We start from the raw sequence: 27569 nt of genomic DNA, 5'->3' as shown, positions 1-27569 counted from the left end.
TTGTACGTAACCTGCACCCACCAAGGAAGTTCAGCTACTGGCATCAGAAGTATTTTTATGTTCAAAATCTTTGTGGTTTGCATAAAATCTAACACTTTTCTGTACAAATAGACACAACAGCATTGGTACTGCAGGAGGCTCAATCATGCATGTTCATAAACGTCGCCCATTATCTTACAGGCTCTTTTGTTGTTTCTATTCAGTAATTTATTAAGATAACAAATATCTATATATTTGAAACCAGTATTTAAATGCTGAGTTTTGGCAGTCGTTCAATCAGTGTTATTAAAACGCTATTCTAGGAGGTGTATTCATGTAAACATTACCAGGATATCGAGCCCTGGAGGAAGGGTTGCAATTTTATTACACAGGATATATAATTATCATTACCATTAAATAAAAATCCAGGTAAAAGTTATAATTTATCCCCCCTGCTTATTGTATGTTTTGCTTCTGTTCAATATTTGGAAATATGTTTAGTAAAAAGTTTCAACATTTGTCCCAGTTATAAAATATAGACTCACCACTTCCCTAAAAGAAAGCACTGACATTGAGTAGGCTTTTTGTCATTGACTTCTCACGTTTCTTTGTGTTGTAAAACAATATCTACAATATATCAGTGGTGGTTAATCTTTTTATGCTCGGACTGCAGAGGTGGTTCACAATAGGATGTACTAGATAACTAACAACTTGGCCACAACCCCCCAAAAAATACAGTTCTAGGACATCAAGAACTTGTTCCCTAGGTCATTCATTACAGAGAAGAAAACATTTATCCATATATACTTTTTCTTCTCTGTCCCAAAGAACCTGGGCAATAGTTTATTTTACTAGCAACTATTTCAACTATTGCACTCTGTTTTTACGACTACAGAATTATTGAAGCCAGTGTAGGATTTGGGTACTAAGGAGGGGAAACTGCAGAGAAAAGAACGTCTTGGTGTAACATGGAAGCATGCAGTTGGATTGTGTACAGGGCTGCTTCATCATGGCACACATACGGAGCGCAACCTGCGTTTGGTTTAAAATGCACGCATTTTGGCTTTGCGTGTGCCCGAATTCATCAAGGTACAATGCTACTACACCCACATTCTACCTTTCTGGGCTACCACATACCCAGCAGCAAATTCTGCCCCATTAAGCATGGCGGCTGAAGTTTCGGGAGGAATTCTTGCTTCTCTGGCATCAGGTCCAACAAAAGCTGGATTGGCTGCAGGGGCCCATGAAAGACGCAACTCCAGTCAAATTATCTTTCCAAGGGGCAATTTGTGAAACCTGTGTGTTTATACTACTTTCTCTCTGGAAAAGTAAGACTTTGTTCGCTCTTGGAAACACGACCCACATTCTGCTAAATGGTTTGGTTACAAAAACATAAACGCATTCACCGTTCACAAGAATACACAATTTTTACTTAGTGAAAGCAGGTTTTCATGAAAATATGATTTTATTAATATAATTATATATTAGAGACATTTTTTGATAACATCCAATCTTTTATAAAAATAATATTCAATGATTAATTTAGGGTTCATTCAAAATGTATGCACAGATAACACATATCACATTACACAGAGATATAGTCTAACTCAGTAATCTTTTATCAAATAAAATAAAAATGGACTTTTCTGCAGAGATTGAAGTAGAATAGTTTGTTTAAATGTTTGTGTAGTTACGTTATCATAGCAGCATTTGCAAATTGCTTTCTGGGATAAGTACATTATGATCGTATACCTAGTGTACACAACAGCATGTGTCTCTACAGCTGCTGAACTCAAAGTCCCAACTTACCCTCTCTAATTATCCTCCCATTAAAATGAGTCCTGACTAGTGTCCTCTCTATTTACGGATCCAACATTTGATCATAGTCTATTTGACTTTATTGCAGTGCCCACACTGTGGTTTCTATGATAGTAATTGTATATTACAGGTTTTGAGTTTGGGCATGAGCGAGGAATATTACACGTTGAATAGTTCATTTTAATAGTTCATTCAGCTGCCACATTCCACTCGTACCCAACAGTTCCGTCATAGACTTACATTGTCTCGGTCACCGTGGTGTGTATGATGAATTGCGGAGCGAATCATTGACTGGGTTTGTGGATCTCTGTAGACTATAGGCTATTGAGGTAGTATAGAAAAGTTAATTAATATGTTATATTTAATTGTGCGCCAGGCAAAGAGAAGTTAAATACTGCATATCCGCATACCCTCCATAGATAGTCTATTAAAGATCACCAGCCCTAATAGACAGCATGGATAGGGTGTGTAAAATGTAGCTGGTTACAAAAAGCGGTTGTTCATATAAAATACAACAGCCAATGTGCAAGATAAGAGGAGAGAGAGAATACGATGAGAAGCCGCTCCAGATGTTTGAGTTACTGTAAGAGAAAAAAAGACATCATCAATATAATGTAAAAAGGATCACAACCTTGTAATGCAGTGATTATTTGCCTCAACCATAGGTATTCACCAGCTAGAATGTTTAAACAAGGGCTCACAACACTTTTAGTTTAATTTATACAGAGTCCACGCTGCAGAGCTCAGAATACTAGGAAGTGCACCGATTTTTATTTTATTGGACCCCTTATAATTTGAAAGCCACCATTATTTAAAGTGTGTCTGTTGTCCACATACAGTGCATGGGGGAGGGGTGTTTTGTTAGTTGAGCAAATATTTATGAGAATGATTAAAACAGATTGCTAATTTTATTTTCTTTTGAAATACACCGATACCATTCACACACAGTGGAAGCAGCCGATTTGTCATTGGTTCCGCCCACTGTATGTATGCTACAGGTGTACCTTAATAAATATTTATTTTTATGTAGGCAAATAAATCAGGGGCTTTCAAATGACAGTATATGAGACAGCAATAAGGACTGTGATAATAAGGAAAGATGACATTTTTACCTAAATATGAGATTAAGATGGAATTTTTCATTTATAAAAATGGGCTATTTTTAGTATCTTGACAAAATATGACTTTTTCTAGATATTAAAAATGTGGTAAAAAAAGTTTCACAAAATCATTGCTATAGACAGTAACATGTACAAGGTTTGCTTTTTATACCAAGGATGTAGTTTTAAAAATGTGTTTGGTACCACGTGTCCTCGTAAACCTGCTGTCCCAGTTTGCCTCATTATAGGCACATTCATGATCATTAGGTTAAAAAAAAGTTAAATATATTTCTCATTTTTTTCGTTGTAAAGATACTGATTTCAGTAAAATAGATATTTTCTCAGTATACTAATTACCTGGATTAATAACGATGAATCCTACTGGAATTGGCTCCAGTGCTCCTGTCGTAACGTTGAGACCCAGTTTGTTGATCTCAGTTTGTTTGCTTGCTGACACCCAGGCTTGAAGCACTTCACTGCTGAGAACTGTGTTGATATCGAGGACATTATCTCCAAGCAGGTCCTTAATGTTTTGTGCATTTAATTGCTATATGAGAATTACAAGAGAGAGATGAGCAAATTGTATATATTGCATTTGTGAACAAAAAATGCATCACATTTTGCTTCTGTAATACATAGTTATTTGTGTCTTTATAACATGTACATTACCCTATCAACGTGAGTTTTAGCCATATCAGTGCCTGCAGTAATTGTTCTCAGGTTAGCAATATCTGCATATTCCCATATTTCAACTGTAATGCAGAGTTTTTTGGGGGGAAAAAAGGTGCACACTGATTTTAAGTGCTTTTGAAGTGTTGAGCAAATGATGGAGCATCTGGAGAAAATGCTTCAAAAGCGCTCATGTATTCTTGTAAATGATCTTGTAGCTCATATCAGCTGATTTCCCAGGGCACCATTCGTAATGGAGCTCTGTTCATGTATGAACCTGTCTTTTTCACCTTTGACAAATGCGAAAGATTGTTGCCTACAACAGGCATGGACAAAAAATGAATTGGGTATAGATAGGGCAGCCTGGCCTCATCTTTAATACAGGATGCTTTGACACGATGACCAGGCTTCACCAGCATCATATGAAATCAATTTCCTGGATTAAATGTGGAAATCTGGCCACCCCAGGTATAGAAGACAGCATGCGTGCAGAGAGACACTTCCGGTTTCTGTGTCTGTACATATTCAAAAGTAGAGGTATCAATTTTGTGAGCTGAACCAATATTCAGCCAATCAATTCACTAGGAAGTAGTGACATCATTGAGGTATGAGGCATAAAGTGACATCACTGGTTCATTGGGTATTGATAAACTGCATTCTCATGAATATTGATTCAGAGCACAAAGATTGCTGCCTCCACTGTACAGGGACAGGCCATCTTAAAAAGGGCCTATATGTTTACCTTGACTTCATTCGGATTCAGTGATGTAAAGAGACTGAGATCCATTTCTTGGGAACCGGTGGCAAACTGGATAAGATCTGCAGCCCTTGCGCCACCTGCAGGAGAAATAGTGGAATAAATATTTAGCCTGGCATACATTTTTCCTTATAAAACTGAATCAATGTTGTATGCCCTTAGGCATGTGTCTAGCTGGCCAACAAGGGAAATGAAACCCTGGATAGCATCTTACCTATGACGGTCTTCATAATCTGGAAGTAGGCATTGGAAGAGTTCTCAGATGATAAGTAGGCCATCTTCATCTTGCTAAACAGAAGGTTCTTCTTGCTCTGAGTGCACATGGATGTATCCAGCGGATTGGTAGACTTTCTAAAATAACATTATTTTTAATGCACTGGGTTCCTATAAGTACCATCAATTCAATCTAATTGAACAATATACTGTAAGTAGAGTATAACTAATAACTGGTGGAGCTGTCCGAGTTATCTTTATGCCGATAGCCATCAGCTGCGGGATTGCTACTATCTACCCCTTCAGGGCTAGCCTGCTTGCTAGCTTACTGTAATAACTATGATAGGACATCTATAATCTTCAAAAAACTGGGGCCTCATGTAACCTGAAGTTTATTTAGGCATGCATCCTATACTTCTTTTTGGGTGGTAGGTAAACCTAGTTATAGGAACCTATTTCCACATAGTCTAATCATTTTGGTACTTCAGGGCTAATATATCGCCAGTTTTGCAAATATCCCAAGCACAATCAGCATATATAGCAAACCACTGAAATCACCTATTTTTCAGTGACAAGTATAGAGCGGGTGAATTTATGAAACATTAATTTAGTAAATTGATGTGGAAAACCTCAAAAATGTTTCACTGGTTTCTGACACTCAGGATAACTTCAATACAAGTGAGGTAAAAAAAACTAAAATGTTTTTGTATTTACAAGCATTATAACAGATGGGTCCATTAATTTCAATGACCTTTCCACAGAACCCCACTGAAATGAAAGGGCACATTGAAAGGAAATTGAAATGCTGTCTACGGAGATTACCATCATGGCCCATAAATATATTCACTTGCTCATAAAAATAAGCGCACTTGTGCTAAAGTAGCTGCATGATGTCACAAAACGAGCATTTGCGCTGTGCTGTGCACACTTTTATTGCATTAACAGTTTAATGTTTCCATGTAAACAATAATTCAGTAACATTAATAGATCAACATTTACTTACGTGAGGTCATCAGAAGTAATTGTTTGAATTAGGGTCTCATTTAGGCCACATATGTAAGGAGCCAGGACTGTCAGTGTTGTCCCATCTATGGTGGCATTTGGGTAACCTACTTGAAGATATTGTGCTACCATTGCATTTATCTGAAAGCATCAGAACCAGAGTGTTAGAGCAGTGTGGTGATGGTTTTCTTTTTAGAAAAATAGAGAAATAAATGTAACATTTTTGAAGTAAAATTAAACGTTTTGTTAAGTTAAATTACTTTTATGGACTTATATTTCTATAAAATATTATTAAGTCGACTTACATAAAAAGTAGCTGTTTTTTTTACTATTGAAAATAAAGTATTGTTTTAAAAGATTTTGTCTGCCGGCATACCGGAATCACTATGTGTTTGCAGTCATTGGAAAATTGCACCAATGAAGCCCAAGGAGTGGCCAAATTGGATACAGATTTGGCATCTTGAGGATCAGGTAGAACGACCAGCTGTCAATGCAACTTGTGTGTCCAGCTTTGGGGTTCTATGACCCTGAGATTTTATCATACAGACCAGAGACCCTGAGATGAACCTAAAACTTCTGCATCTCAGGATTAACCTCTGAGACGTCCTAGGCATGGTAATTACGATTACAACTTATACACTGCGAGAGGATATATTAGAGACTCACATTGGAATCATTATTTTGCCAGGTTGCGCTGCCTAGCAAGGTTCCCAGCGTGTCCACTGATGTAATGTTCCACTGATGGATTTTCTCTGCACTATAAATTCTGGCAATGTTGCCTATCTGGATGAGATATTCCTCTCCTACACCATTAGGAAAGATCTGTGGGAAGACACATACAATTTCACAAAACACAGTTAAAAGCGCTCTATACTCCTATATATATTTGATGAAATAAATAAATACAAGGTTCAGAGGTAACGGATATAGTTTTACCGTGTCCAGTTTATTTTTGAGCACCATAAGCTGGTCATCAGCAAATGCTAAAGGTCCAAGGTTAGCCAGGTTGTCTAGTAAAGTGATGTTGCTTAGACAAGCGTCCAGTTGTGCGGCAGTATAGGTGGCAACGATGTACTCCCTCTGCTTAGCAATCATGTCTGTGGTGAGCTCATCACAATCGGCTATATGGGGACACAAAACCACACAGTGAGTATTTGCCAATTCACATATAACAACAAGGCTTCCATGATGATTCTTGTCCTTACACTGACAAGGAAGCTGCAAAACTGAAAAACTGACTTGCAACTTTGTTTCTCTGACATTGAATTTAGGAAGTGGAGACACTGCTTGAGACCATTTGAAGAGTAGATATAAATAAGTGGTTGTTAAGGAAAAATAAACAAGATGATTTGGGTCCAAGAAGGACCTTTTCCATAAAAGAGGGACGTTCAGGGGTTATAGTACTATTTCATAGTATGCCATCACAGTTGATGGAGGTGAATATTATGTGTAGTGATAATATGCTACATACAGTGTAAGGGTTGTTCACCATTGTCCAAAAGTGCAAACCCGCATTGATAATGTTATCATTCTACTATTGCGCAAATGCACCCAATTTTAAGGGTATATGCATGGGTTTACTGGATAAAAGTGTGTGGGGGTGTGTACAAAAAAGTTGCGTATGCCGATAGGATATTTCGAGCCCTTTGGGGTGTGCCTTGCTATGTTGGGAATGGACGAATGCATCTAATTTTAAATCCAAGCGGATGAGATCATTTAAATGAGCTACTGAGATTGTTGACTTCTCTGTGTGCTCAGAGATGGTGAAAACCAAACCTTGTCCTTTTAATCAGGTGCCTTCCCGTCTGTTGGGAAGCACATTTTTAGGTAATAAAAACCTTCACACATACAAACATGCCACATGCAATGTAGACAGTCCCAGTGTCCCTTCACTTTCACAATTACTTAAATTAGGCTTAATGGAGCAGCACTTTTGGAGAATAAAGTGAGTTTAAGCTTAAGTTTAATATAAGTGATATTAAGTTAACATTAAGTTTTATAAGTAAACTTAAGTTCATTAAGGGGTTCATCCGAATGTGATAGCAGGATGAACTTTGTTGACACAGTTACACTTTTTCTGCTATGCTAGACTTATACCCAAATTCATGCAAAGTAAACATCTGAATTTACAAAAGTGGTCTAATTATTTATAGAAATGATCATAATAACATTGTTACAGATATGCTTATCATTCATTTATGAGTTTCTTTGCTATAGTTATGTAAGAATTTATTAACAAATAAAAATAAACCCTGCCCAATCCAACCACCCACTAACTACACCCTCTTCCTAATAGGCCTCAGCTCTTTTGGGGTCTGAAAATTGTACTACCAAAATCTGGACTATTCGGACTCATGTGAAATATATATTTTACCATTTAAATCGGACTCAAACATTTTGATAAGGAAAAGGTTATTTGTGTTCTAATTTTTCTTCCTAAAGTATATTGTTAACTCAGGAGCTGCTGAAACCTAGAATGTTCAAACTCCAGAAAGAAAATAATTAACCACTGTAAGGTCTATTTACATACATTGCATTTTGTACATTTAACATCCCATTATCCCACACATAAGCTTGGTGTAAGCACTGCCAGGCATTCTATAATTATTTTTTATTAAGAAGCCCACTTTTCAAGAATGTTTTTTTCTATTTTGTAAATAGTTGCTTCAGACATTTGTAAAAAAAAAAAAAAACAACGTTAACAAATGCATTTTTTTGCTAAAGTCACTTTTGTGAACACAGGTTTTAGATTTTTTTTATCTGTATGGGCAATGAGCAAACTCAGGGGTTTGCGTCTGCCATCCATTTGTCACATTTACGGTCCTTTCTAAATGTAGCTACACCCCCATCATCAGAATGATGTAGCACGTATCCGGTGCCATAAGACCATGCATCTAAGCAGGGGATGGCTGACAAATTTTAGCCCGGGGTGCAAGACTCGACTCGACAGTCTATTAAGAAAATTTTAAAGGAAAAAAAACTGCAGGTGACCCAGCCCAAGGTAACCCACTATGGGACCGGCCCGGGGGGGCAGATGCCCCCCATGCCAGCCTGACCCTGCATCTAAGCTATTTTATCATAACTGGACTATTGCAATTTAATAAGATCGACTGGAGGCTTCTGGTAGAAGATAAAGGGGTTATGGTGAATGTAAGAGAAACATTGGCAACTCTACTGAATGGTGAGCTTTGCAAGCAGAAGCTAAGTAAAGTCCTATAACAAGAATATTTTATACAGTTGTCCCTAATATTTACATTAGACAAATACAAAGGAACATATTGTTTGAATTAATCATGTTATTGTTAATTGAATAATCCAGTTGATGGGACTAATCAACTAGTAAATAAAAAAACATTAATAAAAAACATGAAGCTCTTTCTGTGCTGTTCTTGGCCTACTTGGAAAGTACAGTCCTAATTAGGTGGTCGCAGTGCTATATTATGGGAACCCGATATAATATGTATGTTTTGGTACAGTTTTTCATAGTTGTATTAGTAAATCAGGGGTTCTTATACCCTTTAAGATTGTTAGCATTTTAAATAGCCTAATTATACGTTTTTCTATTGTAAAATTATTTATATATTTAGATTTGTAAAGTTTTTGGCGCTGTCTTCGTCATTTATGGCACTTACTCCCAAAATATTGTCTGACTCTGGTTTCTAGCAACAAGCCTAGCATTTACTTAGTGTGTATACTATATCTATGTATATTTACAAAATATCTGTGGATTCATGATGCCCTACATAGTGTTTTTGTACTTGATTACTGACTTGTTATTGATTACAGATTTCCATTACATGTACACCGTACAAATATAAGACACAAAGTTGCCTTTGTAAAAGACCAAATTACACCTGCAACTCTGGGCCTGATTCACCTTCGAACGCAAGTCCCCTTGCGTGCCGTATCTGGCGTGAAATAGCTCTTTGAATGCTCCGAAATGGACTTTATGCCAATTAACGCAATTGCATGTAATTCATGTTTGAACACATATGACACTTACTACCACTTGAGGGGCAGAACAGGGTGAGGGAAGGGATGGATGAACATAGACAATGTACAGTATGGGTATGCCGAGTGCCCATACAGTTGCATCCAATTCAAGTTCTGACTTTCTCTTCAGTATGTGTTTTTTAGCTGTATCATTTTCACCAGCCACAGGGCAGGTGTAAGTGCCGACTGATAGTGATAAATGTGATGACTTTGTATTAAAAACTACAGGTATGCGTGCCCCTAGGTAGCGAAGAACATGTGTATGTAGGTAAGAGAAGCTATAAATATTGTATGTACAGCACGCATTAACAGCATCCTGATTTATGTATTAATGTAAAAATTACGTTTTTTTTTTTTTTTTTTAACAAAGCACAAATTTATATTAATAATTACAGTATTATGAGTTGGTAAATTCTTTTAGAATTTGTTTTTTGCATGCTTTCTGATGGGACTTTATATTGCACATATGCATGCACATAAGACAACTACTGTTTAGGCAGAGCGTACTTACACCCAGATTCAAGTGGAAACACCTACACTCAAGTTCCCTGCTTGCTTCAAAACCGCAACTTGCGTACAGGTTTCTTTCGCAGGTGAATCAGGCCCCCTATGTCACTTTTATTTATGTTTTAGCAACAACAGTATTGATTAGTGTGAGTTTGACAACATACTCTGCAATCCAGTTACTCACCAAATGGCTGGATCTGTAAGTAATTAGGCTGTACATAAGGGTGGCCAAATTGCACATAACTTGGCATCTGGTCACTCTGACCCTTCAGTCCAGTGTGGGGTTGGCTGTTGACCATAACACTCGTTTTTTAAAGTTATTGACCATCCAGATTTACTCCTATGAATGACCAATTCCAACTCCACTGGGACAGATTTTCTATTTTGTAAAGGGCGCATATACTGTCCAATGGTCAGCAAATATGGTTAGAAATAGCCAGTATAAGTCTGAATGGTAGTGATTACATTACAATGACCAATTTGACTACAGGTGTCATAAAACCAGGAATGAAAGACATTAAGGGTTGAATTATTCAATAAATTTAATTATTATTCCACCATTGCCCAAGTCTGTCAATGACTGCCAGGGCCGGATTAAGAGAATGGAGGCCCCCGGGCTAAGGGTACTGTGAGGCCCCCACCCCCCGCTTACTTCCTATTCCTGATTGATCCGTCCTGGCTGCAGACATTTTTCCACTCCTTGTAGTGTTTCCGCGGTGCGCAGTAATCTCCTTACTGAGGAGATCTCGTGAGAGTGAGACTATGACTCATAGACTTACTCTCACAAGATCTCCTCAGTAAGGAGATTAATGTGCACCTCGGAAGGACTACAGGGGCAGCAGGCAGCTAACAGCATAACATTTGCTGCCTGCAATTCTCCGTGACCAATTGACAGTCGGTGGCGGGGCACCCCCGGCCTGATTAATACTACCGCCGGCTGTGCTACAGCTGAGCAGCTCTAAAGAAAAAAAAACAAAAAACCCAAGCACTTTTAAGGGCCCCCCAGATGCCTGAGGCCCCTGGGCTCTAGCCCAGTTAGATCTCAGGTTAATACGGCCCTGATAACTGCTATCACAGCTATCAGGATAATATCCAAAGGTTTTCATTCTCTCTATAAAATGATACTTACCCATATAGTAGTAGAATAAATGGGGGATATTGTATACTGGAAAGATCTTCTGAAAACATCTACCCTATTAATGTTTTTCTGTCTCTTTCACTGACCTCTCATATCCCCTTGTTGCAATTTACTTCTTAGATTTATAGTTAATACAAAAAAAACTCACGTGCGGCACGAGCGACCCTCCTGAATGAAACCTTAAGTTGACTCATGGTATAGGAGAATGTAGTCTTGAAACTGGTTTTAATTACAGTCAAGAATCCTGGGAAGAACATTCTCTTTACACTCTGCAATAAATTAACAGGTCACAATTAAATCTGCAATACTTATTACATTAATACAAGGCTATCTGACATGCAAAACACCTGCAGCAAAGTAGTGGAACATCTTATATTGTTATTACCGTGGAAATCTGCACAAGAGTAGCACCATCAATAGTGCTTGCAAGGTTTCCGATCTGTTTCATTGTTGAGACTGTCCACTGAGAAGGATTGCTAAGGAAAAAAAAAATACTGTCAGAGATGATGCCAATGTGTGCCCTGTGTAAATTGTATTAAAAATAAAAACTTCAAACCACAAAAACTTTTCTAGTTGAACCTTCTAAAGGGTTAAACATATGTAAAAAGGAAGTGATGTATCATTGCATTTTAGACCAGTTTTGTGCAGAGTAAGAGGTATATTTACTAAACTGCCTGTTTGAAAAAGTGGAGATGTTGCCTATAGCAAGCAATCAGATTCTAGCTGTAATTTTGTAGAATACTAAATAAATGATAACTAGAATCTGGTTGCTATAGGCAACATCTCCACTTTTTTAAACAGGTAGTTTAGTAAATATACCCCTAAAGCCCTCTTATCTGTTGTGAAACTACAAATCCCAACATGCCTTGCCTTTGGGGCAGCTGAAGGACCACAGACCCTGAGTGCTCATCCATGCAAGTCAATTTGTTGTAAATTATTTTTGGAGACAAGCAATGGTATTTGTATCGTATGTTACTGGAACCCCAAATGCAATGGACCGTAAGCTGTGCCTCATTGGCTTTCTGAAAGATGAAGATATACAATGTCCTAGGAAAACTCTGTATTACAAACACCTTCAGTAACTTTATTACCTGTCGCAAAGATTTCCTCCCCAAATTTGATGGCTTTAATTGGTAAATAACTAATTAACTAACTAGGAAAACTATTTCGCAGATAAGGACCAACAGAGCTAGCAATAAGTGTATGTTGGAAGTTGATTTGGTAATTTCCTGGAATAGTTATTACCCTACATTCTCCCTTGCTTGCCTGTAATCCAAAATGTATTAGGAAACCCTCTGCCTACTTTAATGTAGAATCACCTGTCTCTGCCCTCCTGTTCGTTCTGTATAGCAATTTATAGGGACATGCACAGTATGCTTTAGACTAGTAGCCTCTCCTCTCCTTTTCACTAATATGCCTCTCACTACATCTTGGAATGCATCTCCCTGCCATGACTTGATGGATAGAGGTGTTTTTTTTTTCTTTTCCTTTTTTTTTTTTTCTCAAACAAAAATTGTGCTTGGAAAGTTTGAATTGTCTATTTTATTACAAAAGCAAATATATATATATATTACTAAAGATTTGGTTCAATTTGTAAACATGTTCCACTGAGATTTCTACAGTCATGTTTTATGCATTATATATATCTTAATCCCTACTGTTCTTCTACAATAAATAAAACTTCCTGGTTAAAACTAAATAAATTGGTAAGTGAACAAATAAAATGAGCACTCATGTGGTTATCTGCCAGTTCAGAGTAGCTGTTTGTGTAGTATATTTATTTGGCAGCATGCTAACTGCTGGACACAGAGCCAGGACACTTGTTCCCCATGGTGGCAGAAGTTGGAAAGAATCTGTAGCTATCGCCAAAGGAGTAAACAAAATGGCAATGTCAATGACAGTTGAACTCTATGGATCCAGCAGGTGAACTGAGATGGTTTTCAGTAGATCTCCGAAAGAACATTGGTGTCCTTGGTATGATGACTCCTCTTCACAGTTGTTTAACTGTTTTATATTTGTGAGAAGATGATTATGAGGGAGGTTGAGCGTAGAGCTGATCCAAATTGCTGCCACTCAAACTGTTATAGCCCAGAATTGGAGACAAGCTGATCTCCACCACCTCAGCAATGTTGAAGGATTTCAGTTCAGAGAAAAGAGGAGGGGGCAGCAGAACACACTGGCTCCACTAGACTAATTCTCCAGCCCTGCCCCCGTGAACAGCAGTACAATGCCGCAATCCGGAGACATATTTGGAAGAAATATTGGAAATACGCTACTCTTTCCTCTGCATTTGCCATGGTACATACATCCCACAATGCAGAAAGACTATTCCAAAAGCAGAAGTCACACACTATCTATAGAACTCTGTACCTCTGTGAAAGGCAGCCCCATACTAATTGTAATGAGTTTCTCATTGTTTTATGGTTTTACATACCCATATGTGGCTTTCAGCTTCACGACAATAGCTGACTTCTGCGCATCAGTGAAGGAGGAGCAGGTTTGAAGAGCTTGTAATACGTAGGGGTCTGCACTGATAATTTCTGCATTTGTCAGGGCACAAGCAAGACTGCCCAACGCCTGCAGGTTTGCTTTGGTAATTGCTGCAGTATTGATTTTCTGAGAATAAACACATAAATTAGTATTACACACATTATAATTTATGTCACATGTGACTTATCTCACTTACTTTGTCTACTTTTGTGAAACATCATCTAATTTCAAATTTGTAACACTAAAACACCCCACATTCTGAAATATAAAGTCTTACCAGACAGGTTATTGCGCTTGTGAGTAGTAAATTCCTCTGTGGAGATCCCTGAGGTAACAAGTCAATGTTCGCCTTTGCTACAAGATTGAAAAAGTTCCTACAGGTAGATGAATCGGTGTAAGGTCTGTAAAGAAATAAAAATGTAGTTAAATCTGAGGATATAATATATATATTACCATTCTGGATTAGTGCTCCCTTACTGACTATATTGAGTCAACTCAGCAAACCAATATGCAGATGTATACTTGACATGAAATCTGAGTTCTCCATCTTGTAGAAGATTTACTTTAGGTGTTCTTGACTAGGGTCTGAGCGTATTTTGTTCAATCTCTAACTCTCCATCATCTGGCATGTGATGATTTTGGAAGTGTGTGGGGATAGAGCAGCCTGTTGCCCCATCACAACCAGGGGCAGGCTGGGCTGGGGGGCACAGGGCCATCTGCATTTTTTTTCTTTAAAATAGGCTGCTGAGTCGAGCCTTGCCCCCCCGGGCTGAAATTTGCCAGCCCTCCCCTGATCACAACGATGGTCGCAGCAGCCGGAGATGGGTGTGCTGATCATGTGGGAGGCAGACACCTGTCAAGTCATTTGAACATGTTAGTGTAGATCAGGCTGCATGTGCTAGGGACAGTGTCATATCCAAATTAATTTGTATTTCTTTGTTAACTGTGTTTTGTACCTTCAAATATTTCGGAATATGTTCCAACTGTCTTTAAACCTTTAGAAATTTAAAGATAAATCTCCAAGTACAGACAGTGGCTCCAGTGGAAGGGCTGAGCCCCTCTCCTCCTGGTGGTGCGTGAATAGCGTGGCCGGAGGTGCAATGTTAAAGGTCTGATTGCTAAATGGAGGAGAGATCAACCTGGACTTGTTAAAGGGACAGGGTCTGGATTACATCTTGCCAACATGTGCGTAATAAAGCTGTATGAAAAGGACATCAACCTCCATTTAAAGAGTAGTCCTCTTGAGGAATAAATTCTACTTGTCCTAAAGATTCTGCTCTATTCCTGCAAGACCCCTGTACCTGCTGAAATCCTCTGACCTACAAATAAGACCTCTACCTCCCCCCGCACCCTGGTTGTCTTGTGTTGAACCTAGCGTCCTTAGATTTTGCAATGCCTGCTACCCTGCAGTCCTGATCCAAAGTAAGTAGGAGGGACCAGCCACAGCCACCAGCAAAGAGGCGCCGCAACAGCTACACACACCACCCCGAAGTAAGTGATTCCGGGTGCCAGTGAAGGTGACTTGTTGTTTTCTCCCATGAACTATATCTACATTCAAGAGGCTGAAAATCCCAATGAAAGTCGAGTGTCCAATTCATTTTACTGTTTAACCACAAAATACTATTTATTTATTTTTACATGCTGTTCTTTTTTTTTTTTTTTTTGCACATTTTCCTTTTCAAATGCATTCTAACACTATTTGTAAGTGCTGTATTTCAGACATGAAGCAGCAGAAAAATATAAAAAATTAGTAAATTATTTTAATATCAATTGGAAATGGGGTATAAATATATTGTGGTGAGCTTCACCTTTTTTTAGTCAAGCAGTGTCAAGTGGTGTCACAATCTGCCGAAACTATTGAGAATACATCTCATGATCTTCAATGTTGGTAAATGATTATATCAAGCCCAATAGTTGCAGTCTATGCTACCAATTGTAGGAGTATTAGTTACAGTCTATGCTACCAATTGTAGGAGTATTAGTTGCAGTCTATGCTATCAATTGTAGGAGAATTACCTGAAGTAGAGCAAAACATTACTGGGATAGCTGGTGAAATCATTTGGTGCTCCGCCTTTTGTGAGATGCCTGGCTATGCAGCTTAGCTACAGGAAAATATAGTGGACAGTAAACATAAATGTATTGTTACATTGTATACATTGTAAAAATTAGATGCTTCGGTCTGTGGAGTCACTTACCTGGCTACTACCTAATGTCACTGACTTTCCATTCATGGATTTAATGAGATTCTGATACTGACTGTTGCTTAGGGTATTTGCAGCTCCACACGTAAACCCTTGTAGGGTATAGGTAGAAAGCCTAGGAGAGAAAGAAATGTTAATTGGTAACTGGCTATGGCTCACATTTATCAATATGTGGAGATAAGTGTGATTTTATTTATCACCACTTATTGTGGTGATAAAACACTTATAAGCACTATCTATCAACAAAATCATTGCTCAGCCGCCCTGATGATACTGTCCCGGAGCGGTAAGCATTAACTTACAACTTCAACTGAACTGAAAGACCAGAGGTCTCGCCGACTCCCGGGAGGACAGGCCCTTCCCCTGCATCCTGTCTACTTTCTAGTGAAGTACGCAGGATGGGGACCTCCATGACGCAATTAGCGTTTAATCGTGTCATTTTGGTCCTGCCCCCATGGCAAAATCACACGATTGTATTGCAGGTCTAAAATAACACACTTTGCAGCACCCCTCTCCCTTCATACTCGCAATTTACCTCCTCCCCAGGAGATCCCAGACGAGAGAAAGAAAAGTTGGTAAGTATGTGGTACATGTACTGCTGCAATGCTTGGAGCATCATATTGTCTGCAGAGGTAACCCCTCGATATTTGGGCTATAGGCCTTTTCACCCTTTAATAAGAGTGCCCCTATATTTTGTAACTGTGTTAGTCGTATGATTCTCGTTATCTTTAGAACAAAGCAATAACATTTAACCCAGGTTTCTCTTAAACTTTATAGGTCTCACTAAACCTAAAACACAGGCTATGGCTCATCTGAATAGGAAGATATGTAAGATAAATGTGTGATCATTGGGGGAGATATTTTCATACGCACAGCAGACTTCCTGTCTATTGTTGTACAACAAGCCTTTTGTAGGTCTGGTTCACATCAATATGTTTTCCAGGCTTTTTAAAAACATACAAAATACATTTATATTGGAGACAATTTATGCCTGTCTTTGAGTTCATACTAGTACTTTTTCATTTTTCCTGTGCTTGTGTTTTGGTGTGGTCCTTTGATCTACTTCTTATTGCTGTCCTAACTAAATGCGGGCTAGGTGCATTTGTCCGCCTTGTATTGTGACCACATACAAAAGAGATTCTCTTTTGTGGGTTGAGATATTCAGATGAGATTTAAGAGTTGTAAAGAAAGTACATTTATTAGGATGTTCTCAGTTTAGCGGGGGGATGGGGGATTGTCACAGAGCCTTTTTCTCCTCCTGTAAAAGGACTTTTTTACAAACCCCATACCCCGCAACTGTCCAGATTTAGGCGGCACAGTCCTGATTTGAGGGCTCTGTGCCGCAAATGGTGTTTGGAGGAGAGTGTTGTTCGGGGCAGCATAGCATGTCAAAAGTTCTAGGCATGCCCCAGAGTACATGACCATGCCCCCATCGAGAAGCCATGATGGCTATCCCACTGTTGGAGAGACAAATGTTGGGAGGTATGACATCCACAGAGGTGGTGAAGATCAGGCCACCCCCCGCCCCCCATAATTTTAATGTGATGCCTTTGGAATCTTCCAGGCACATTTTATACAGTAAAGCACTTTTTTGGGCGCATTTCTACTAACGTGGTAACAACATTCCAATGTAGGATAGTGACAAATGTAATAAAGACAGTCACTTTTGTGATTAATTAGAGACATAAATGAAGATGTATTTTAGGATGTGAAGAAAAGGAGAAATGTGTGGAGGTGCTGTGCATTCCTGGCTGGACCTGCAGAAGAGGATGTATGGTGACATTTGGTGAGTTCATAAAACTAGAATGTATGTGCAAGGAGAAGACATAGGCTGATTTGCTTAAAAAATAAACAAAAATAAAAATCCCTATCATAATTGCCCCCAGAATCCTACATTTACTGTTGCCCCACGTGAATATGTAAGCACACCGTTAACAAACCAGTAACAAATATATAGATATATATGGATTACTTACATTGAGTAGTTTGTAAGTGTGCTGATCCCTTTCTTGAAAAATACTTGAGCCTGAGAAAGTACAACATCAAAATGATAATGAATATATATAATTTAGAATTAATATTTATAATTAGAACTAACTTCCAGCTTTCAGCAAAATACATTCAGATCACAACGTTTTTCATTAGCGTGAAGTACCTGGCTGGTGGTCCATGTCATGTTGGTGATTGCATTGATGTTAAGACTGGGTGTTAGTAAATATGATGCAGGGATCTCACTGGCCAGATTGGCTGGTACAGTCTGGAAGATGTTCGTACCTGCGCTGGCCAGAATAACCTAACAAGCACATAGGGAAATTATATGTGAACAACAGCAATGAGTGGAGGTTTTCATGGAAATACTATAAGGTGCAACGTGTAAAATAAAACAAGTCACAAATGCAATTACTCATGCAGTTTAGAATACCTTAATAGGATTGTGATCAGCTTATAAGCAATCATATGCCATCATCTATGACAGTAAATGCCCTTCTTATTTTCTAATAGCTGTCAAAAACAACACGGGCAATAGAGGTGTATTATCCCTTTAAAGAAATAATATGAAGTAATGCTTAAAAGAGTATCAAGGTTATACTAGTGTTAAAAGTGTGAATATTGAGTCAGGCACCATGGGAACATAGTGAGTGGGGCTTGACCATGGCACGATCCTCCAACAAAGCAGTACCCTTACCTGCTAGGCCATATTTATTCTGACCATAGAAGATCAAGGGTATGGTTTAAAAGGGATGGACGTTTTATATATATTTATTGTGATTGGCAAGTCCCTCTTCTGGCAATTAGGGTCTTCCTGCTACACCATGATTACATTACTTACCTTACACCCAGCATATCATGACCAGCATATTATGCATATTATCAGCAGAAACAAACAGTTGCTTTCAGGGAGGGAATTGGAAAATAGATATAATTCTTACATACATAAAATTAAATGAAAATAGGATTTACACTGACTCTACCTTGTTATTTATAAAAAAAAACATTAAAAAAACGTAAGTGGTGGAATGCATACAGATAGAACACAGAAGCATGACCTACACTGACAAGACAGGAAAAAATAGCCCATATTTATTATTGGGGGGGGGAATACAGTTCCTCTGGATGGACCGTGGAGTGCTTCCGGAAGTAGAGAGATGAAGTGCGTGTGGTCTGGCTTGTCAGATCATGGTTATAGTTCTACATATTCAGTAAAGCTTATGAAAAATTCTTATGTTAAAGAGCTATGATTTAATACAACAGAGTCCTGTATGACCAGTAAACTATGCAGCCCTGCAGATTAGTACTGAATACAGCCCCATTTAATGGGTAATGTACAATGTTGAGTGGCATCTGATGACCAGTATACAATGCAAAATCCAATCTAGTGGGTACTATACAAAGCAGATCCTATTGTGGTGAACAACATGGCCCATACCTCAGTGATGTCACCAGTTCCTAGTGAATTGGTTGGCTGAATATTGATTGAGCCCACAATATTGTCACCTCCTCTGTGTGTAGGCAATGGGGACACTTTAAAACTGGTCATAGACTTGAATAGCAACTGTACCACCTTTTATGTTGATTAAGAAATAAGTGCAAATTGAATGTTTTCCCTAATACTGTTCAACAAAGTACAGTTGAAGCAGTTTTTTCATCATCATCATCATCATCATCATCATCATCATCCCAATATGAGCTCATTTACCTCCTAGTTAGCATCAGTCATCACACTTTTCCATAGAAGTAAATGGGGTTAACATGATATGAAATCTGCACCATGATGTCTACCCCATTTATATGTAATATATGCATAAGTATTTTCTGAATTGCATAGTGAGTTTTAATAGAGGACCAATTTGCCAGTATTACAGGCATGCTGTAGACATTTACCTTCTGGACAAACCTCTGCTTCAGTACAACTGGGGCTTTGACCATGTAAGTGCTGAAGTTGTTGTTAGCAGCCAGGGCCAGAATGTTTTGTGCTGTCAGCTTGTTCATTTCAGAAGATTGTACACCAATAATCAGGCTGCCTAGGCTCTCCAAATTCGCCATGGTAATCTACAAGAATTTGAAACGTTATGTTAATCCAGAGATTTCCTATGTCTCCTTTATATACTGTCTACAAACATATCTGTCAGTGTTACCTTGAAACCACTTTGCTTCATTTTTGTAACAATGACGGATGCCTGTGCGACACTCCAGCCATCAATGGCAGACAGACTGCCCAGACTCTGCACCAAAACGCTCCCGCTTGTGTTTTGCATTATTGTGGAAGTGGGCAATCCAGCGGCCAGAGATCCGAGGGATGTGATAAAATCTGATGTTATGTTAGTCACAGAGGAGAGAAGGCCGGAGAGCACCTGCAAAACAAATATTATGTAGTGGGGAAATAAGGTGCTATAAAAATGTAAGTCTTCTGTGAACTACAACCTTTATGTCTGTTTTTTATGCGTTGTAATAAATACCTAAAACTACTATAAGAAAAAAATATATAATATAAGAAGTGTTGCGCACTGACATGATTATGGAACAGTCAGGAATTAATAAAAAAAACATGCATTTCTAAATGAATAAAAATGATAGCAGTTGTTTTATCATGAATGTGCACACCAAGGGTCTGATGTCATATACAGTGGCTGTGTCAGATAGATGGGTAGTGCAAATATTGCAGAGGCCTAGGATTCAGTACAGAAACTACAGATAAGATAAGATAAGCATGGCATCTATTTTTAATGGCACTCTCCAGATGTGGTGCCTTCCAAAAGGACAAAGGCTGAAAGCACTGTGTCAGGGGAATAAGATCCATCAAATAAGTCAACTATAACTATTAGCCTGCTAGGCAACATAGTGAAATAACATATCTTTCCATGACGCACAAAAAACAGATAATTAGACGCTAACAGGTAAAATATGATAAATTACTTCGCCAACTATTTCTACAACGTATAGCAGATAATGTTTCTGCCAGAGAAAACGCATCAGGTGATATTAGTGACAACTGACTGAAATGCCCATTTCCTCGTATACTAACAGCAAAATTGATTTTTTTTGGCCTTTCCAATGCCTTTGTGGACTTTATAACGTTTGGAGTGCACCATTCGAATCAAAGTATGACATTGATTACATCTACTTACAATGGAATTTTTCTTGGCTTCAAATTGTTGCCTAATTTGATGGACATATTTTTCTAATTAATGGGATTCCTTTATCCTAAATACTAGCTGTACACAGTTATCTAAATACTGATTGAACAGTCTCATTGACATTTGGAATATTTTTGGATTGCCTTATGTGGAATTGTTTTTGGACAATGTATTCTAACCACACAATCTACTAGCGGACTTTATTGTCCTGATTCTTTGAACAGCAATCGTTGCAGAATTTGTATAAATTATGTCTGGAGTTCCTGTGGCCATTTGTATTTGCACATATAAGGGTTATTAATCAATTATAACCAGCAAAGTATTGAATTTGCCACAATCAGGGAATATACATTTTATTATATTATTATGTGTGTATATATATATATATATATATATATATTTTTTTTTTTATAAATTGTTTTACTCTTAATAAATATGAGAATTAATAATATTCCACCACAACCAAGCACTTCTCTACTTATTTGTTAGTTCTTCCCAAACCATTTATATTTGATAATGATGTCTTATACGTAGTTGTGCAGAAAACCATGATGGATTTATTAGACTGATCTTTATATTTCTACGATGTTCTGGTGAAAAGATATTTCATTTCTAAAGATTTGCTACTAAATGAATGTGTGAATACAAATCCCTAAAGCAGATTTGTAAAATGCATAAGCATAAGCTTCTTTCTGGCAGGTAGGTTGAGGACTAAAATGGTTTTAAAGTGTGGGCTGTAAAGGGATCAATCCGCTACTGAAGATTTGTTCTGTTTTACACCTTCACAGAGTACATGATAATACATAAGTGTTCTGTTTATTGTTAAGACTGGTTTACAATAATATACTGTATGTCATTTATTATTACCTTTTTATACCTTAAGCATTGTGACTTTCTTTGTCATATTAAACCCCATTCAATAATTTTCTGCCTGTGTGTTCTTAAAGGCATGTACTATTTAAGCTTGCTTGTTTATAAATACTACATAATTAAATACAGGGAATTGTCTGGTTTACCTAAACTCTGATTAATTTAAGTTGGTGATTTATAAGATATGTCAGGGAGTAATTTACTCAAAGACTTTGGAACAAAATGTTAGTGGTGGCAGTACTGGGTGGTTAATAGGTAATGCAGGGTATAATTTGGGGGCATTTAAATCATTTTGAGGACTGACTAGGTGGTTTTGTTTTGATTAACCCTTTACCACCTGCACAACACATTACATGTAACAAACAGTGAAAAGAAAAATAGCTCCTATCTAATGTTTTCATATAGGTGACTATAAATTTTACTTGATCCCTACACACTATAGAGGCAGTGATTATGAGATCTCTGAAGCGCTTCGTCTCAGTGATGTCAGTACCTAGTTTATTGACTGGCTGCATCCGCATACCGATCTTGTGGTTTAACTCACAAAATGTCTGCCTGCATTACGTGTAGGAGATGAGTACACTTAAGAATCTCTCTCAATTTCCTATATTCCACCATTCACACTTTAATTTCACATTGACGACAGCCTGGAGAATGGACTTTATTTTGAAATAATATTGTATATTCATGTATCTAGTACTAGTACTAGTCTTAAAATGTGTGGTGATATAACTTCATTATTATGCTGTGATGAATCCCAAAAATATAGCAATGAATCAAAGTTTCCAAAATGTGTTTTCACTAAATTCCAGTAAATGTTCTAGAGTCAATTTGAAATGATGCTTTTTGTTTCTGTGATGTGTTTTGGTGCATATGTGGCCTAACCTATTTCATGTAGAGGATAATAAGACCCCTCCCCAGGAACAGAAATGTGAGGTCCCACCCTTGGAAACCATATGTGAAATTCATATGTAATAGCTGGCTGAAATGTTTATTGTCCTTGGAGATGTATTTGCCACATTTCTTTGAGGTTTCCAATTGTATGATGACCCTCCCTCTAGATTATGCTAATTGAAGGTAGAGAGTAAAATGAAAAAAAGCTAAAGACAAAATATATTCCTCTTTCTCTTGTTCTGTGTATTGTCAATCATACATTGTAGTATCATTCACAAACAGTGGGTGAATAAAAGTGAGTGTGTTTAACAATAACTTACCTCTGTCCCCAGATTGGTGCCGTTTGAAATGTTACATTTTTTCAGGAGACCCAGTATCGTATTGGTCTGACTCACATTTGTGACACCGATGTTTAGCTCACCAATAGCATAGCAGAGAATATTTTCAGGAATGCTGCGGAGGTTTAAAACAACAGTTTTATAAATTCATATGTAATAGGACACAGCTATTTATCATATCAAAAAAATAGCATAGTTTATATTATATATCGCTTTCCTAGCCAACACCTGACTTTAGGCCTCAGGCTAGGCCTGGCACTATCATTAGACAAAACTAGATGGTCATCTAGAGCGCCATGGTTTAAAGGGCACCTAAAACACTGAATGGCACTCCTACGTTGCGTTTTCTAAATTGCAGCATAATTGTTTTTATTCCATGGTAATGACTCTTTATTTCAGAATATCCGATGGTCTGACTATCACTGCAGTTGTTTTTTTTCCAGTATTTTGTGAATGCTTTGTGAAGAGCTCCCCTTCGTCTGCAGTTCCCTGTTACCTAAAGCTTCTCATATTCCCTATAGGGATGAGTGCATTGCATGCTGTCCTTAGCTCTACAATAGAATTCTATGGAAGTCATTACATAGAGATTTATTGGGAACTATTGATAGACAGTCCACCAGCACCTACAGCTCCTGGGTGGGAGTGGGGTCCAGATAGATGGAGAGGGGGGGGGGGGTTACTCATTTTATGTACAAGGGGTTATCTTTGGCATTAAAGGCTGTCCAACAGTAGACAAACCCCTTAAAGGTGAAAAGTTTCATGAACTGCAAAATAAAAAATGAAATATTCTGCTGAGAGCTCTCAACTCCATACAGGCTAATCTATGGATTAATGTGTCCCTTAATGTATATTATAAGTTAGTAAATACAAGCTGAGTCTTTAGTCGGTCCTGGAAACTATTGCTTGCAGCGTAGAGCATAGGTGTAAGTGTAGGGAAGATACATACCCTTGTAAAGGAAAGTTGGGTTTCTCTGTGGCTAGTAACTGTGCATAGTAAATCTTCAGGTCTTCTGTAAGATCCAACGTAGCTACCATGGCCAAAGTTGTGGGGTCCACTGAAAATTGCTGAAGCTGTTCAGAACAAAATGAAACAAATTCAATAGCTAAATCAATTTGTCATAAAGTAGCATAACCTATTTTTTTCTAATGATGAAAGTGTTGATTTGCGTCTTTTACAGGTAAATGTTGATGCACCTGAGTAGTGTTATGGCTCTTCCAGCTGCCGGTTTTGAGTAACATTTCTGACACCATCAGGTAACTCAGGAACAGACTTTTTATAACAGAAGGTAGCAGTGAAAGCAACTTTATCTGGACCAAGGGGCCCCAATGGGACCCTAATATGTAGGTGGGTTCAGGGCTGCTCGGTTTCCCCTCTTTGTGAAGGCGGAAGCACCAGAAGGGCCTGTTTAGTAGTTATAGGTGGGCTTTCTGACTGAGTTATATGTGATGACATCAAATTCAGAGATTTAAATACTAATCCTGGATCAATGATGCATATGGAAACAGCCATTGTAATAGCAGAGCCATAAACTCTGTGTGCAGACGAGTCATTTTTAATTCTCATCTGTGTGTTTCATTAAAGAATATTTCCACTTTACAAGTTAACCCCCACCCTCTTGCTGGTGTTGCTCTATTCTGCCCCACCCCACCCCAATATTATCACTGTAAAATAAGAAAAAAAGGGCCCAATTTTGAATATTCCCCAAATGCCATCCCTGCCACCTGTGCCCAACAGCACACCACTTTGGTACAGTGACGTAATAATGACTGGCGCTGGGGCCTCAAACTTTCTTTCCCTGTTAATTAAAATCAGTAGAAGCTTTTTGTATATTTTACTGGTACAATAAAAGATGAAGTTACCAGTGTTTCATTGCTTGAAAAAGATTCCAGATCTGTAGCGCTGCAATAGGTCAGATAACGTTGCAAGTAGTAAACAATCCAAGAATCGTTACCAGCTGTGTAGCATCTGGGTGTAGGGCCTACCAAATTAAATACAAAAAGTTATTTATCCACATGGGTCTAGCTAAGATTAGTAAAAAGTGGTGGAGAGTAGTAGTAGAGTCAAATTATACATATACAGATAAGAATAACTTTAAATAAGAGGAAAATATGTAACAACATAAATATATAATTTCCGAATGTGCAAATAAATAATTCACAAAAATCAATAATAACATATACATAAATAATAAACACTTTTATAAGTATGTTAAGATAGTTAGATGTAAATAGGGACAGCAATAATAAAGGTTAATTTAAGGGTTAATTTATAAAATCTAAGCTTCCTGCATATAGTACGTTGACACAGTGTAATCAATCTATACCACAGTTCTGCTGTCACACTTTATCCCTAAAAAAACAGTTGCATGTAAGAACCAGATATAGAAAGTACATATTGTATTGATAAGCCGGACATTGGCAGAGAGTATAGAATTCCATAGCATGAGCTGGGTACAGATTACAGTATATATTTTCCACATACACTGTGATATCTGCTGAAATATTGGACAATTGGGCTAATTTCGCAGCATTTGTGGCCCCCAAAACGAATCCCATGCCCAATAATTATGTAAATTAATCAGATAATTATCAGACATGTTGATAAATGGCCAGAAGATGACCTTCATTGGCTTAATGTGTGCAGGCATCCTCCGAGTGCACTAACAGGTCTGAATGACTGACTCACTGAATGACTGGCTTTCTAAATGACTGTTTCTCTAAATGACTGACTCTCTGAATGACTGACTCTCTAAATGAATAGTTCTCTGAATGACTGACTCTGAATGACTGGTTCTCTAAATGACTTGGTCTCTGAACGACTGGCTCTCTGAAGGACTGACTCTCATCCAGTTGGCAACTGGTGTCTATGGCCAAATATGGACTTTGATTTTATCATTTGGTACTTGGGCTGACTGTCAGGTTCTTACCATGTGTGACCAGATTATATGCTCACCTGTCTGAAGGTATTTCTTGAAGACACTGTAGATATCTTGACGCATGCTGTCACTGTAGTCTTGATAATGTATGGATAAAGCTTTTACTCTGCAGTGTAAGAATGTGAGAACAGGGTCATATAATAAAGTTATCTGACTCACCAGCTACATGAAAAACCAGACATTATTTAACTTATGTGCAAAATAGAAAACTAATTTGCATTTTAACATGGTTTTGTCCTTGAAACTTGAGCAAGAAATTTCTTGCCTAACTTCCTTAATGAATCAGGCCCTACATGTGGATAGGTGGCTGGGCTGGTTTTTAGACTAAGTCTAAGAAACCATCTGCCCTGGGCCCCCACTGTCCAATGCTAGCCCTGGAAATGGATTTCTCCGGGTTTCAGTGCAAGCTGTATATTGTAACAACTGTGTTTGATAGTTTAATATTATTTTAGTCAATTATATGGATTTACTTTTTTGTTAATAATTTACAATATTTAAAATTAATGAAAAGGTTTTATTTTTAGTTGAGCAGAATATGGGGGCACAAGATTATTTTGTGTCCCGCCCGCTTTTGCTTATAAACTGCCCCTGCTCTTGGAACACAGGAGAGGAAAGTAAGTGTAAAATTAGGACTAGACACAGAAATGACGCACAGTCCCTTTACCCGTCACTTCCCTGAGATGTCCAATCACAATATATGGGACTAACAAGTAATTAACCCCTTCAAGTCCTTAGCTGATCCATTTTAATGGTTTTGCAATGCTTCGACTTCTATTGCTATTTTTGGAAATTTGATGATTTCTTTTAGCAACATATACAAATATGAGGATTTTACGTCCTAGGAAAAATATACAAAATTCACGAAAGAAGAAGAACAACACTTGCACCCTCCGACTGCCACACTGCATGATATTTATATATACATCTTCTTAGTAGGAGCGTCTTTAGCTGTTGGCAGCTATGGATTATGAAGAAGCTGTGAACCTAATTCATGTAATTATAGATAGTACTAAAGGAATCTTACAGGCTTCCATAGAAGAGGCAGCTTGCATCCATGATCCCTGTGGCATTCAACTCCTCCAGCGTTATCAGTTTTATAGAGTCATTGAATCGGATATTAAACCACTGATCCATTTCGGAGCTGTTGAGTGACCCGGAATTTGACACAAAGGTTGACCACACGACACTGAAGACAGTAGCGGACACATTCACCTGCACGGGAGATTATAAACCATAAGAATACAAATGATGTCTAATATTCATGTGTTATTACATGGGAAGCAGCAGATTGTGGTATCAAAACATTTAAAATTTAGTTGTATTTTTGAATTGTAATTTTCTCTCTCAATGAAATCAGTTATTTGTAGTTGTCTCCTTCGCACAGAGGAGACAGCCATTTTGTGGACTGAATCAATATTCATTAGAATATCTAGTGAACTGATAAAATACGCTCATACGGTGACTCCTGAGATATTGCAGTTCTTTCTTTTTGCCTTACTTGAATAGTATGGAAAAGCAAATTCTGCCCA

General features: G+C 37.9%; 1 protein-coding gene across 1 annotated transcript; it reads right to left on the bottom strand.

The window, feature by feature from the left end:
- Positions 1 to 1531: 1531 nt before the first annotated feature.
- LOC142098641 (mesothelin-like) lies at positions 1532 to 27226 on the bottom strand. Its single transcript, XM_075181472.1, has 22 exons — positions 27065 to 27226; positions 26058 to 26146; positions 24965 to 25083; positions 24051 to 24175; positions 23087 to 23219; positions 20004 to 20219; positions 19750 to 19917; positions 18023 to 18160; positions 17844 to 17893; positions 15862 to 15982; positions 15683 to 15768; positions 13944 to 14067; positions 13611 to 13792; positions 11562 to 11652; positions 11325 to 11445; positions 6475 to 6659; positions 6205 to 6360; positions 5540 to 5679; positions 4538 to 4674; positions 4309 to 4403; positions 3255 to 3444; positions 1532 to 2378 (listed from the first exon to the last, which is right to left on the bottom strand). The coding sequence occupies exons 1-22, from the start codon at positions 27172 to 27174 to the stop codon at positions 2281 to 2283; spliced, it is 2874 nt and encodes a 957-aa protein (XP_075037573.1). The 5' UTR covers positions 27175 to 27226; the 3' UTR covers positions 1532 to 2280.
- Positions 27227 to 27569: the final 343 nt, after the last annotated feature.

The sequence above is a fragment of the Mixophyes fleayi genome, chromosome 7 (assembly GCF_038048845.1).
Source record: "Mixophyes fleayi isolate aMixFle1 chromosome 7, aMixFle1.hap1, whole genome shotgun sequence".
NCBI classification, from domain to species: Eukaryota; Metazoa; Chordata; class Amphibia; order Anura; family Limnodynastidae; genus Mixophyes; species Mixophyes fleayi.
Note: the sequence above shows the minus strand (reverse complement) of the source record. Positions and strands in the feature narration are given on the sequence as shown.

Bases quoted from the DNA above. Each gene is read 5' to 3' on its own strand.
- LOC142098641 (XM_075181472.1), bottom strand. From the start codon at position 27,174: ATGGATCAGTGGTTTAATATCCGATTCAATGACTCTATAAAACTGATA. The intron at 18,161-19,749 runs GTAAATGTCTAC...TGTGCTTGTTAG, and splicing joins AGCAGAGGTTTGTCCAGAAG to GTTATTCTGGCCAGCGCAGG. The intron at 3,445-4,308 runs GTAAACATATAG...ATTCTCATATAG, and splicing joins TGAATCCGAATGAAGTCAAG to CAATTAAATGCACAAAACAT.